Here is a 15,893-nt window from a genome sequence, read left to right on the forward strand (position 1 = left end):
ATTTTGGTCTGCTGATGTGGCCTATAAACAGGGGGCTATTGTGAACTGAAGATTAAGAGGAGGAGGTAGAAAGAAGGGGAGAGGAGGGGCAGATAAGGCAGGATTGTAAGAATAGGAGATCAAATAAAAGGGGGGAGAAAGTATAGGCAGCAGACCTTAAAAACAGATACCTTTAAGGAACGAGTGTAAAGGAGTGTGCAGCTGGCAAGACGTAGAACAGCAAGCGGAATAGCAACAGAGGATAGAAGCAAGTGAAACTCTGGTAAGATTTCTGAAGCTGTCTGGGAAAATGACTTGTTCCATATAATGACTTCCTCTGTTGATGGCTAATGTCCTCCTGTTCATGTAACTCAATCTGTCTCCTACAGCACAGTAATTGGAAATGATTGCTTTCTTTTGACTGAGCCTCATAGTTTTTTTCTGGATGATTCGAATGACTGGTGAATAATGGAGGGATATTACACCAAATAAGATAATATGTGTATGTTGTCCAAGCAAATATCTCAAAGTTATATTTCCCTTTCACTCTTCCGTAAGGGTTATTTTACAGTGGATCATATAAAAGGAAATTGTTTTATTTAATTCATTTGACATACAAGTAGTATACATAAATTGGCCATGTCACTGAAATAGTTCTGTTTGGTTTATTTCTCCTGCAGGACTGTTAGAAACTTTCTTCTCTCGCGTTCAGCCTGACTATGAACCTGCTCTTTCTGCTGGTCCTGGCTTTTCACCCTGACCTGGCCATGGTGAGTATAACCTTTCTCCTCAAGACATTAGGGGGCTTAGACCTGTTCAGGAGAGTGCAATGTCACAGAAGGTTCAGACAGAAATGTTACAGAAGATTGTAGAACAGATATAATTGTTTGTCTGTCACAGTCTATGGTCTGTCATGTCGAATAGTGAATGTTGTCAGCTCTATTCATTATATATCTATCTCCAACGTTTTACATTTTTGATCTCATTAAATACGTCTCTAGTAGGATGGAAAGTTGGGACTTTTATACCTTGAAGAATGTTCATAGACGTCAACACATACTTTTATATCCAGCCAGGCACCTGGTAAAAGTGTATAGCTGAGGAAATCACTTGGTATGTCAAAACAACTGAAGGAAAAATAGTAAGTCTTTACTGAAATAGGACAACTTGATGTAGCATACACATTGAGAAATTTTCCCACATGTTGAAATGAGTTGGAGATAAATCAACATTCCTCTGTTTGTTATTGAGATGGATTTGAGTTGGAGTTGTTAGGCAATAAATTCATGTTAAAGGAAAACTCCACCCAAAACTAGCTTTTGGTATTTGTGTAATTAGTCCAATATTAATATAGTAACAATATATTTTGCATGTCAGCAATCAAGTTTAAGATCATTTTCAAAATACAGAAATCACATGATGCAAAATGCATCACGGTCGTCATATTGATGTGACCAAGGTGCAGCGTGATATGCATACATTCTTCTTTTAATGAAGGAAAACCACTAAACAAACGTGATATATATATATATCTATACCACAAGTGCTGACAGGCAACTACACATAGACAATAACACACAAAACCAACATGGAAAATGGCAACCTAAATAGGATCCCCAATCAGAGACAACGATAAACAGCTGCCTCTGATTGGGAACCAATTCAGGCCACCATAGACCTACCAATCCCTAGACATACCAAAACCCCATAGAATTACAAAAACCCTAGACAGGACAAAAACACACATACCCACCCTTGTCACACCCTGACCTGACCAAAATAATACATAAAACATAGATAACTAAGGTCAGGGCGTGACATCATGCCAGCTGTATTTCTGTATTTTGAAAGTGATATATCTTGAAAACTTGATTGCTGACATGCAAAACATTTTGGGGACTATATCAACTATATCAATGGACTAATGAAACAATTGGGCTTTGGGAGCTGAAGGAGCTAAAGGAGCTGAGGCTCCAGTATTTTGGGTCACAACCCACTGGGCACAGACGTCAACGTGCATTCCACATTATTTCAACGTCATTTCATTGAAATGACGTAGAAACAATGTTGATTCAACCAGTGTGTGCCCAGTGTGAATGCACCTGTTTCTCATCAGGTGCATTCAGGGCAGATGTGGGTCTGGCTCAGACTACAAAGACCATAGTAGTGGATTGAGGATAGTGGGGATTTGGGGGGTTTGGAGCACCCCCCAAATCATACACTACAGGGGTTATAGAGGAGACAAGTCATCGATTTACATAGCTTCAATACGAACAGTGAAAGGACTTGAATTATCTTGAAATTTGCTATCAGTGGCAGACTGTCAGGCATGTACAGATTTATCATGGTTGAAGATAAATCTGAAAATTTGGGAGAGGTTCTGACTGTTGCTTGGCCTCTATTTGTCTGAGAACCCAACCACCCAAAATATAATTCAACACAAAAGTCTGTTTTCAAAACAGAGAAGTTAAGTTATCTACTCATGTTGAGTGGTTAGGCACTACAATATGCTGTACTAGTACAGCATTTTCAAAAGAACACAGCATTAAAAGACAAACACATGTTCAAGGTTTATTCCATGTTACAAACTGATAACAGACTAGTCTGTCTCTTTCTGCCCCCGAATTCTATGTGTTCCAGGGAGGCAAAGCCCAGCGCAAACAATGGCAGGCTGAGAGCAGTCTGAGACCATATCTGGGTAGAGTGGACCCAGGTGAGATACAGTTGAAGTCGGAAGTCTACATACACCTTAGCCAAATACATTTAAACTCAGTTTTTCACAATTCCTGACATTTAATCAGAGTAAAAATTCCCCGTCTTAGGTCAGTTAGGATCAACACTTTATTTTAAGAATGTGAAATGTCAGAATAATAGTAGAGAGAATGATTTATTTTAGCTTTTATTTCTTTCATCACATTCCCAGTGGGTCAGAAGTTTACATACACTCAATTAGTATTTGGTAGCATTGCCTTTGAATTGCTTAACTTGAGTCAAACGTTTTGGGTGGCCTTCCACAAGCTTCCCACAATAAGTTGGGTGAATTTTGGCTCATTCCTCCTGACAGAGCTGGTGTAACTGAGTCAGGTTTTAATTTTCCAAGCTGTTTTCTAAAGGCACAGTCAACTTACTGTATGTAAACTTCTGACCCACTGGAATTGTGATACAGTGAAATAATTTGTCTGTAAACAACTGTTGGAAAAAGGACTTGTGTCATGCATGTTCTAACCGACTTACCAAAACTATAGTTTATGAAGTGGTTGAAAATCGAGTCTTAATTTCACCAACCTAAGTGTATGTAAACTTCCGACTTCAACTGTAAGTCTGCCATCATTAACCCTAAAAGCGCCAAATTGGTAACGTTGGCAAAGAGGCACTGTCTGTCAAGCAGTAACACTTTCTCTTTTATTAACCTTTTGTAACACAGGTAAATGGTTTTAATGCCCCCAAATTAACATATCTTTTAACATTTGCACACATTTATAGTGAAATTGGATGTTTAATACACGTTGACCTTGTTTGTTTAGACTGCAAATAACCCCATTGTAGTTCTGTATCGACTGATTTTATGTTCAAAGCATGAAGTCTCTTGCACCTCCCTCCCTCTCCATTTCTCCATCTATCCATATGCAAGTCCTACTATGTGAGCTTCTGAAGTGTCACAGTCCAATGGGCTCCTGGTGCCAGGTGGTGCAGGACAACGGAGTCCTCTTCCCAAAGTGTGTGTGTCCTAAGATCTGCCCACGGTAGGGCCACACCACAAACTTAATTAAGTTGTATTCAAGTGATAAAGAAAGGTGCCTTGCACTACAGTATGTCGTTGTGCTTGTAATGACCTATGTGTGCAGGCAGGGGGCACCAGTGTGCAGTGTTCTGGGAAGGACCTATGGGAACGAGTGTCTGCTGCATAGAGAAGCCTGCCGCAAGAGACGTCACATTGGACTGGCTCATAAAGGGCCTTGTCTGGGTAGGACTCACAAACACACACAGTACTGCAGTACTATACCTACATAATAAGTCTTCTTCAAGATCAGGTTCCACTTCATGCTTGCTTATATTTGTTTCCAAGTTCCCAAGGCAAACTGTACAGAGGAGGAGTATGGCCAGTTCCCATACCGCCTCATGGACTGGTTCCTCCTATTGAGTCGCATGGGAGAGTCCTACGCCCCCTACGCCCCACCTCAGAGCTGCCTGAGCCACACCCAGCGCTCCCAACTAGCCCAGGTAACAGACAAGACAGAGGAATAGAGCTGGGCTACTCTGATCCTGGAGGGCTGCAGTGTTCGCAAGATCTACCGCACCTGATTACACTTATCATGAACTAACTTGAAGAGCATGAAGAGCACTTTGGCATAAGAGCACTTTGATTTGTGTTGTGGTGTGAAATTGTTACAGTTATCTGGAGCAGATGTCATTCAAGGTTGAAAAGCTCCTGTGTAGCTTATTGTGTGGTCTTCCACTACTCAGAATGAGGGAGCATTCAGGAACCCCAGTATAAATAGACTTAGTCAATAATCACTAAATGATTCAATAAGAAAGATAACTGGGTGGTAATATTATATCCTCATTCCTGCCTTCCTGACCTCTAGTCCTCCCTTTATCTATTCAACTAACCACATCTTTAACCCAGCTTTGTCCTCCTCCCTCTCTCTCTAGACTGTTCATCCTCCTTTTAGGTAAATTGGCATTAGGAGTGCTGGGGTGAATAGCTCATTGTTGTCATTCAATATTTCTCTGCTTCGATGTCTCCTCTCTCTCCCGAATTGTATAGCGGAGGTTTGGCCTGCTGGACAAGAACAAGGATGGAAAGCTGAGCCGGAAAGACCTGAGGAAGCTACGCTACAAAAGAATGCCTCTAGAGCACTGTGCTACCTCCTTCTTCCAGTGAGCCCCACTCTGAATACACACTTACACTTAGTCTTTCTTGTCCTCTATGCACCGCATACAAATTACAACATGTCCAAATCCCCATTATGTTTATCCCTGTCTTTATCAGTTGCCAACTGTCAATATCCTTTAATGACCTATTTGTAAAGAGAAGGTCAAATGATTTCCTTAATGTAAAGGATTAAAATGTCAATCGCCCCCATTCCATGTTGCACCTCCCATCCTCATGTTCTCTCTGCACCCCATCCTCAGCAGACATCATCTGTGCCAACCCCCTTCCTGTGAGTCCCCCCTCTCCCTCTACTACTCAGCCAACCCACCTCCCCACTCATCACACTCTCCTCTCTATCTCATCCATCCCTCTAACACTCCCTCCTCCATACCCCATGTCCTCATCCCTCTCTTTCCTCCCTACTAAGTCTATCCTCTCTCTCTCTCTCTCTCTCTCTCTCTCTCTCTCCACCCCTCTCCCGCCTCAGTCGTAAAGCTGGTGTGTGTTGCCAGTCTGCAGTGACAGGTTTTGTGGGAGTGGGGCTGGCTGGCTCAATGTCAACCTATTCCCAGCGATGATAATGTGTGGATTAGCACAAATGGAAACGGTACCCTTCAAAGATAATGTTTCTGTGTGGGTGAAGACAAATGTCAGTCTGTTCATATTGTATGCAGATGTGTTGGTTTGCATAAGTCCTTTGCGTTTGCGTTTGTGCATGCATGCATGTGTGTGTGTGTGTATTTGCAATAGTATGTTTGTTTATGTGTATTTGTATTTATTAAGGATCTAAGGCAGCAGCTACTCTTCCTGGGGTGCAGCAACATAAAGGCAGTTATATACATTACATTTCATACCACTTTTCACAACATATTAAGTGTGTGCCCTCTGGCCACTACTCTACTACCGCATATCTACAATACAAAGTCCATGTGTGCACGTGTGTAGAGTGTGTGTGTTATCATGTGTATGCGTGTGTCTGTGCCTGTGTGAGCGTCTCTTCACAGTCCCCGCTGTCCACTGTGTATTTTTATCTGTTTTTGAAATCTGATTCTATTGCTTGCATCAGTTACCTGATGTGGAATAGAGTTCCATGCAGCCATGGCTCTATGTAGTACTGTGTGCCTCCCATAGACTGTTCTGGACTTTGGTATTGTGAAGAGACCTCTGGTGGTATGTCTTGTGGGGTATGCATGTGTGTCTGAGCTGTGTACTAGTAGTTTAAACAGACCTCTGGTGGTATGTCTTGTGGGGTATGCATGGGTGTCTGAGCTGTGTGCTAGTAGTTTAAACAGACATCTGGTGGTATGTCTTGTGGGGTATGTATGGGTGTCTGAGCTGTTTGCTAGTAATTTAAACAGACCTCTGGTGGCATGTCTTGTGGGGTATGCATGGGTGTCTGAGCTGTGTGCTAGTAGTTTAAACAGACCTCTGGTGGCATGTCTTGTGGGGTATGCATGGGTGTCTGAGCTGTGTGCTAGTAGTTTAAACAGACCTCTGGTGGTATGTCTTGTGGGGTATGCATGGGTGTCTGAGCTGTGTGCTAGTAGTTTAAACAGACCTCTGGTGGTATGTCTTGTGGGGTATGCATGGGTGTCTGAGCTGTGTGCTAGTAGTTTAAACAGACACCCTGGTGCATTGAGCATGTCAATACTTTTTACAAAAACAAGCAGTGATGAAGTCAATCTCTCCTCTACTTTGAGCCATAAGAGATTGACATGCATATTATTAATGTTAGGTCACTGTGTAGATTTAAGGGCCATCTTAAATGAAGTTAAGCATGTATTGTCAATGTTTATCAGTACAGCATTATGACAGCATTTTCTAAACTGCAGAGCCAATTGTAATTTTCCTAAGTCCCTCTTTGTGGCACCTGACCACACAACTGGACCACACAACATGTTTTGACCATGGTTGTTTACAATCCAGGTTTACTCCAAGCAGTTTAGTCACCTCAACTTGCTTAATTTCCACAGTATTAGTTGAGGTTTAGGGTTTGGTAAATTGTTTTTCCAAATACAATGCTTTTAGTTTTTGAAATATATAACTTATTTTTTGCCACCCATTCTGAAACTGACTGCACCTCTTTGTTAAGTGTTGCAGTAAATTCACTCGTTGTAACGGTTTTCGTTGGTGGGAGGAGAGGAGGACCAAAATGCCGCGTGGTACGTATCCATAATACATTTTAATCAGGAATGATTACAAAATACAAAAGAACAAGAGAATAAATGAAAACCGAAACAGTGCAAACACTGAAACGGAAAATAATCACCCACACCTCAAAATGGGAAAACAGGCTACCTAAGTATGGCTCTCAATCAGAGACAATGATAGACAGCTGCCTCTGATTGAGAACCATACCAGGCCAAACACATAGAAACAGAAACCTAGACCTACAACATAGAATACCCACCCACATCACACCCTGACCAAACTAAAAATAGAAACATACAAAGCCATCTACGGTCAGGGCGTGACACTCGCTGCGGTAGCTGACGTGTAAAGTAAAGAGTCATCTGCATACATAGAAACACTGGCTTTACTCAATGTTATTAGTAAATATTGAAAAAGATACAGAGCCTAGACAGCTGCCCTGGGGAATTCCTGATTCTACATGGATTATGTTGGCGAGGCTTCCATTAAAGAACACCCTCTGTGTTCTGTTAGATAGATAACTATTTATCTCCAATATAGCAGGGGGTGTAAAGCCATAATACATACATTTTTCCAGCAGCAGACTATGATCGATAATGTCAAAACAACAAAACAAAACAGCTCCCACAATCTTTTGATCATCATTTGCTCTCAGCAAATCATCAGTCATTTGTGTAAGTGCTGGTCATGTCGAATGTCTTTCTCTATAAGCGTGCTAAAAGTCTGTTGTCAATTTGTTTTTCTGTAAGATAACATTGTACGTGGTCAAACACCATTTTTTCCAAAAGTTTAATAAGAGTTGGTAACAGGCTGATTGGTCAGCTACTTAAGCCAGTAAAGTGGGCTTTACTATTCTTGGGTAGCGCAATGGCTTTTGTTTCCCTCCAGGCCTGAGGGTATAGGCTTTCTTGTAGGCTTATATTGAAGATATGGCAAAAAGGATTTTCCATCCAAGTTGTCAGACCCAGGTGGCTTGTCATTGTCACCTTAAATTTTATTTAAGGTGCTCCAAAGCTTTTTACTATCATTCTTTATATAATTTATTTTTGTTTCATAGTATAGTTTCTTCTTCTTTTTATTCATTTTAGTCACATGATTTCTCAATTTGCAATACGTTTGCCAATTGTTTGTGCAGCCAGACTTATTTGCCATTCCTTTTGCCTCATCCCTCTCAACGATAACATTTTTCAATTCCTCATTAATCCACATTGATTTAACAGTTTTTACAGTCACTTTCTTAATAGGTGCATGCTTATTAGTGACTGGAATAAGCAATTTCATAAATGAGTCAAGTGCAGCGTCTGGTTTCTCCACAGACCAGAAAATATTCTCATCAACATAGGAATCACCACAAAACATATTGTATGGCCAATGCCTTTTGAACTTTGGTTTTCCTAGATATGGCTACTACAGTGCCTTGCGAAAGTATTCGGCCCCCTTGAACTTTGCGACCTTTTGCCACATTTCAGGCTTCAAACATAAAGATATAAAACTGTATTTTTTTGTGAAGAATCAACAACAAGTGGGACACAATCATGAAGTGGAACGACATTTATTGGATATTTCAAACTTTTTTAACAAATCAAAAACTGAAAAATTGGGCGTGCAAAATTATTCAGCCCCTTTACTTTCAGTGCAGCAAACTCTCTCCAGAAGTTCAGTGGGGATCTCTGAATGATCCAATGTTGACCTAAATGACTAATGATGATAAATACAATCCACCTGTGTGTAATCAAGTCTCCGTATAAATGCACCTGCACTGTGATAGTCTCAGAGGTCTGTTAAAAGCGCAGAGAGCATCATGAAGAACAAGGAACACACCAGGCAGGTCCGAGATACTGTTGTGAAGAAGTTTAAAGCCGGATTTGGATACAAAAAGATTTCCCAAGCTTTAAACATCCCAAGGAGCACTGTGCAAGCGATAATATTGAAATGGAAGGAGTATCAGACCACTGCAAATCTACCAAGACCTGGCCGTCCCTCTAAACTTTCAGCTCATACAAGGAAAAGACTGATCAGAGATGCAGCCAAGAGGCCCATGATCACTCTGGATGAACTGCAGAGATCTACAGCTGAGGTGGGAGACTCTGTCCATAGGACAACAATCAGTCGTATATTGCACAAATCTGACCTTTATGGAAGAGTGGCAAGAAGAAAGCCATTTCTTAAAGATATCCATAAAAAGTGTTGTTTAAAGTTTGCCACAAGCCACCTGGGAGACACACCAAACATGTGGAAGAAGGTGCTCTGGTCAGATGAAACCAAAATTGAACTTTTTGGCAACAATGCAAAACGTTATGTTTGGCGTAAAAGCAACACAGCTGAACACACCATCCCCACTGTCAAACATGGTGGTGGCAGCATCATGGTTTGGGCCTGCTTTTCTTCAGCAGGGACAGGGAAGATGGTTAAAATTGATGGGAAGATGGATGGAGCCAAATACAGGACCATTCTGGAAGAAAACCTGATGGAGTCTGCAAAAGACCTGAGACTGGGACGGAGATTTGTCTTCCAACAAGACAATGATCCAAAACATAAAGCAAAATCTACAATGGAATGGTTCAAAAATAAACGTATCCAGGTGTTAGAATGGCCAAGTCAAAGTCCAGACCTGAATCCAATCGAGAATCTGTGGAAAGAACTGAAAACTGCTGTTCACAAATGCTCTCCATCCAACATCACTGAGCTCGAGCTGTTTTGCAAGGAGGAATGGGAAAAAAATTCAGTCTCTCGATGTGCAAAACTGATAGAGACATACCCCAAGCGACTTACAGCTGTAATCGCAGCAAAAGGTGGCGCTACAAAGTATTAACTTAAGGGGACTGAATAATTTTGCACGCCCATTTTTTCAGTTTTTGATTTGTTAAAAAAGTTTGAAATATCCAATAAATGTCGTTCCACTTCATGATTGTGTCCCACTTGTTGTTGATTCTTCACAAAAAAATACAGTTTTATATCTTTATGTTTGAAGCCTGAAATGTGGCAAAAGGTCACAAAGTTCAAGGGGGCCGAATACTTTCGCAAGGCACTGTATATTGTGATCACTACATCTGTTGGATTTGGATACCTTTAAAGCAAATTTCTGCAGCATTAGTAAAGATGTGATCAATACATGTTGATGATTTCATTCCTGTGCTGTTTGTAACTACCCTGGTAGGTTGATTGATAACCTGAACCAGGTTGCAAGCACTGGTTACAGTTTGAAGCTTTTTTTTGAGTGGACAGTTTGATGAAAGCCAGCCAATGTTAAGGTCACTCAGAAAATATATCTCTCTGTTGATATCACATACATTATCAAGCATTTCACAAATATTGTCCAGACACTGACTGTTAGCATTTGGTGGTCTATAGCATCTTCCCACAAGAATGGGCTTTAGGTGAGACAGGTGAACCTGTAGCCATATTACTTCAACTGTATTTAACAGTAGATCCTCTCTAAGCTTTACAGGAATGTGGTTCTGAATATAGACTGTAACACCGCCCCTATTGGCATTTCTGTATTTTTTACAACCATGTAATGCTTCAACTGTATCATCATCACTGTAAACTCTCCTTCCAGACTCATATTAAACATCTCCAATCCAAAATGAAATCTAGAATCGGCTTCCGATTTCACAACAAAGCCTCCTTCACTCACGGCGCCAAACATACCCTCGTAAAACTGACTATCCTACCGATCCTTGACTTTGGCGATGTCATTTACAAAATAGCCAATACTCTACTCAGCAAACTGGATGCAGTCTATCACAGTGCCATCTGTTATGTCACCAAAGCCCCTTATACCACCCACCACTGCGACCTGTATGCTCTAGTCTGCTGGCCTTCGCTACACCCTGGCTCCAGGTCATCTATAAGTCTATGCTAGGTAAAGCTCCGCCTTATCTCATCTCACTGGTCACCATAACAACACCCACCCGTAGCAAGCGCTCCAGCAGGTATATCTCACTGGTCATCCCCAAAGCCTACACCTACTTTGGCCGCCTTTCCTTCCAGTTCTCTGCTGCCAATGACTGGAATTAATTGCAAAAATAGCTGAAACTGGAGACTTGTATTTCCCTCACTTTAAACATCAGCTAACCGATTGCTTCAGCTGTACATAGCCCAATCTACCTACCTCATCCCCATATTGTTTTTATTTACTTTTCTGCACTTTTGCACACCAGTATTTCTACTTGAACATCACCATCTATCACTCCAGTGTTAATTTGCTAAATTGTAATTGCTTCGCTACTATGGCCTATTTATTGCCTTACCTCCTCATGCCATTTGCACACACTGTATATAGACTTTATTTTTTTTCTATTGTGTTATTGACTGTACACTTGTTTATTCCATGTGTAACTCTGTGTTGTTGTTTGTGTCGCACTGCTTTGCTTTATCTTGGCCAGGTCGTAGTTGTAAATGACAACTTGTTCTCAATTAGCTTACCTGGTTAAATAAAGGTGAAATATATATATATATATTTTAAACATGTATTATGTAAGTGAGTTTCAGAGATAGTCAAAATATGAATGTTGTCTGTTACTAGCAAGTTATTAGTGCCACGAACATTGTTTCTTAGGCTGCATACAGTATGTTTAATGTGGGCTATTTTTAGCACTTTTCTGGGATGCTAGATTGTTTTTATTGCTTTACTGGGAAACCTATCAGCAGTAGACATGACAATGTTATTTATGTTTGAGCTGATAGTGCAGGGTGAGCTGCACAGTGGGGCAAACCTCCTCAGTACTAACAGTATAACTCTGGTTCATAGGCACACGATTACTGTATACAATAGCTGTAGGATCGACAGAGGCATTCAGGGGAGTTAGAGGGACATAAATTAGGTTACTTACATTGTGACTGTCAACACCCCTGGGATAATGTACATTTGCTGCAGCATTACAACAACGACACATTGGTAGGGATTATCTGAGCTGGGCTTGGGTCATTGATAAGTCATGACCCAAGCCCGGCCAGGAGTCAAGATGATTTGGATGGACTCCGTCATTCCTGTAGAGCATCTTCTGTTTCCAACAGGTGTCAAAGTTATCTATAAATGTTCTTCCAACAGTAAGGGCGGGGCGGCAGGGTAGCCTAGTGGTTAGAGCGTTGGACTAGTAACCGGAAGGTTGCAAGTTCAAACCCCCGAGCTGACAAGATACAAATCTGTCGTTCTGCCCAAGGCAGTTAACAAGGCAGTTAACCCACTGTTCCTAGGCCGTCATTGAAAATAAGAATTTGTTCTTAACTGACTTGCCTAGTTAAATAAAGGTAAAATAAAAAATAAAAAAACAAAAAAATGTGGTATTGTGTATGTTTATTCTCTGCATACAGGTCGTGTGACCATAACAAGAACACTAAGGTGACCCTGCATGAATGGATCTCCTGTCTGGTGGATCGCTCAGAGATCTGGTTCCACAGCTTCATGTGTGGGTGCAATCCCTTAACTTCACTATCCAAACTATGCAACATTATCAAATCAAATCAAATTGTATTTGTCACATTCTTTGTAAACAACAGGTGTAGACTAACAGTGGAATGAGTACTTCCATAACACATAAATACACAATGAGCAACGATAACTTGGCTATATACACAGAGTGTATACTGTACCATTACCCTTAAAACCTAGAGAGTAATTTGTTTCGTCTTTAATTGAACTAAATTTGATTGCAGCAAATGCTTTGATTACAACAATTGATTATAGCAAATGTTTCTTTCTCTCTCTGACAGCTATGAAAATGGGATCCGGTAAGCTGTGTCCCATGAAGACTGACAACCACCTTTGACCTGGATCTTCTCACATTGTGTATTATTGTGTTATCATTTTGTAAAATGTTCTGTTACTTCTCATTTTTATCTCTCTGCGTTGGGCCCGTCAGTAAGCATTTCAATGTTAGTCTACACCTGTTGTTTATGAAGCATGTGACAAATAACATTTGATTATATTTTCATTTGATTTGTCTACATGTGCATCTGTGTATCAATGCTATCTACATTCTACAATCATCAGCATCAATTAATTATCCACTGCCTGTATCATATTTCCACTACTCCCTCTAACTGTCACACCCAGTACTGCATTTGTTTTTGATTAATGACATCATCTGTTTTGAGAAGTCCACTGTAGATTTGTCTGTGTGGAGAAATGGCCTGTAATAAATGTCTATGAGTCTTGGCTACCATCTTAGTATCTATATGGGGAAGGCCGGAGGAGAGAGGGGCTCATTAAGAACCAGGAGGACGTGTTGCATGGATCAAGCATTCAATTACTGTGGAGGGAGAGATAGATGGTGAAAGCCTCACAGAGACAATGGGATACTGTGATGGATGGAGGGAAGAGATAGAAAAGAGGAAAGGAAGCTTAGTGTGAGAAGCCGTTACCAGGGAAGGGAACAAGGGATAATAGGGGGAGACGGGGGAAGAAAGAGGAGTGTGGTAATGCACTGTAAACGAAGGAGGGAAGTAAGAAAGTGTGTTTATGGAAGGGGGGGTAATGCACTGTAAATGGGGAGTAGAGATGGCGGTGGGTAAAGTAATGCATGAAAAATGGATCAGAAATGAGAGAAAGAACAAAAGGGGGATGGAATAGTCTGAGAGAAGTGGGAGAAGAAGAGTAACTGAGAAGAGGTTTGGTGTTGTGGAAATAGTAGCCATGGCGTATGATATTTGTCAACAGGAAGCAGGAAATGAAGAAATAATGCCCTCTTGTAAGGTCAAAGAGCCAAATCATCAGCCCTTACACAGTCTAGTACATAATTTTGAGATATTTGATCTGATGCCTCAGCTTTTCCACAGCTCTCATTATGTTTTGTTTCATCTGTGCGTGTGTGTATTCTAAAAGATCAATAGGGGATGTGCGGGGCCCGGGGTGGGTTCCTCAGTTCCACTGGTGTCTCTGGATTAATTATCCCTCACATTTTTCTTTGCCGGGAGGAGGAAAGATAGAGAGAGATATTTCAATATTCAACATAAGATACAGATGCTTCTCAGACACGGGGCAACGGAGGAATGAGATTTGCAATGTGCCCAGATAAACCCCCAAAGAATAAAAACAATATTTTTTTCCTGATGTCTCAGATTCGCTCTCGTCACTTTTGATCAAGACGAGACCACTGGAGGCAGTATCAGAGTTTTAGAAAAGAAGAGAGGAAAAAACAGACGGTGAGAGGAGCTGTAAATGAACAGATATAGGAGCATGATCGGAGATCAGCCAATTGAGAGCAGGCTGTATTTACTAATGAGTGACCTGCACATCAAGCTGTTAACACAGTCACCACGGCAAGTGGAAAGGAGCTCTGAATACAAATTCCATCCCCCCTTCAATTGCTCCCCCATCCCAGGGGACTCGCTCCTTTATCTGTGAAAATGAAATGTGTTGTTGGGGCCACCCCTGGAGGTCCCTGCCTCCCTCCCTCTTTGCGTCTTCATCCCCTACATTAATACATTCCCACTCATTACCTCAAGACCTCCTGCCCCACCTCCAACTCCACCACCCCCCATCCCCCACACCCAGGGGAGGGTAAAACTGATGCACAGGGCCCCCCTCCTGTCCTGCCCATTGTCCCTCCCCCTCTATTCTTACTCACACTCACCTACAATCTTCTTATCCTCTTTCTGTTGTCACATGTTGGATGTTGTATAGCTAGATCTTTCACATCCCCCAACCCAACCTTCTCCCCTCCCCGTTGTGATCTGATCTGAGATGGTGAGATAGTGTATGTCTCTGTCTTCCCCCTCCCTCACTCTCTTTCTCTCCCTTTCTCTCTCTCTCTCTCTCTCTCTCTCTCTCTCTCTCTTTCTCTCTCTCTCTCTCTAGGGACCCTCTGCCAGCTCAGGAGCAGATGGGTGGCTGGTGATGATACGTTGTTAAAAATAAAGATTCCTGTTAACCCGTTGTCAGCTAGCAACCTCTCTCTCTTTCTCAATTCAATTAAAGGGCTTTATTGGCATGGGAAACACATGTTAACATTGCCAAATATCTCTATCTCAAACACTGGCCAGGCAACACTCCACAACACAGTCACTGCACTGTGTTGCTACATCCAGTCACTCTACAAACAGTCACCATGCTGTTTGTCCCGTACAACTGAGCCCCCAACCCTAAAAAAATTCCATTTAATACATGATCGTCATAAAGACGGTGCCTGCATTATGCATGACTTGTAAGCAGACATAAATAATGAATGAAAGTGGCAATTGTGCAGTTTCTTTCATGCAATTATTTAAATGAAATTTTCTCTCTTGGTTTTTGTCGCTCTCAGCGGACAGTTAGTCCAGTGACTGTTTGTTGATAAATTATTAAGGGCAATATAAGAGAGGGAAAGCTGTGAGATCAAAAGAAATATCCAGGCCAGCTCTGATGGCGCAGACCCCACCAAAGAAAGAAAGAGAAAATGAGAGATGGAGAGAGGCTCTGCGTTATGTGGGTGTCTGACCTGGTATACCTGTCATAGGCTAGCAGGCAAGCAGAGTTACCTTATAGATACAACGACGACAGAGGTGGATTCTGGAACAAGAATACTTTCCTGACATTACTTTTGGATATGCTGATCCATTTCCCCCCACTAAACAGCAGCACTGAAATAAATGTAATATACACGCAGTCAGCTGTAAATGGGCTATAACCCCCAAAGGTCAATCAGAATCTAGCCTTCAAAGCATCAGCTATATCGTGCTCTGCCATATTTTCAACTTTTAAAACTTCAGAGGGATTCTAAAGTGGGCCAGGGAGGGAGAAATAGGGGGAGAGCTGATAGCTTAGAAAGAGTTCAGCAGCGGTGAGGGGTCCTTCCTAAAAAAAGGTGACAGATTTTGATACTGCGCCGATCATTAATATTCTCATTAATACATTTGCAGGAGGTATTGCTTTAAGCCCCCATATTGCAGAGGGCTCTGAGGTTAG

General features: G+C 41.5%; 1 protein-coding gene across 1 annotated transcript; it reads left to right on the forward strand.

The window, feature by feature from the left end:
* The first annotated feature begins 135 nt into the window (after nt 1-135).
* On the forward strand, nt 136-13,146 carry LOC139417499 (SPARC-like 2). The gene is made up of 9 exons (XM_071166769.1): nt 136-262; nt 660-749; nt 2,620-2,692; nt 3,611-3,722; nt 3,825-3,943; nt 4,046-4,200; nt 4,748-4,860; nt 12,323-12,417; nt 12,722-13,146. The coding sequence occupies exons 2-9, from the start codon at nt 699-701 to the stop codon at nt 12,775-12,777; spliced, it is 774 nt and encodes a 257-aa protein (XP_071022870.1). The 5' UTR covers nt 136-262; nt 660-698; the 3' UTR covers nt 12,778-13,146.
* The last annotated feature ends 2,747 nt before the right edge of the window (nt 13,147-15,893 follow it).

This window comes from Oncorhynchus clarkii, chromosome 1, assembly GCF_045791955.1.
Source record: "Oncorhynchus clarkii lewisi isolate Uvic-CL-2024 chromosome 1, UVic_Ocla_1.0, whole genome shotgun sequence".
Classification (NCBI taxonomy): domain Eukaryota; kingdom Metazoa; phylum Chordata; class Actinopteri; order Salmoniformes; family Salmonidae; genus Oncorhynchus; species Oncorhynchus clarkii.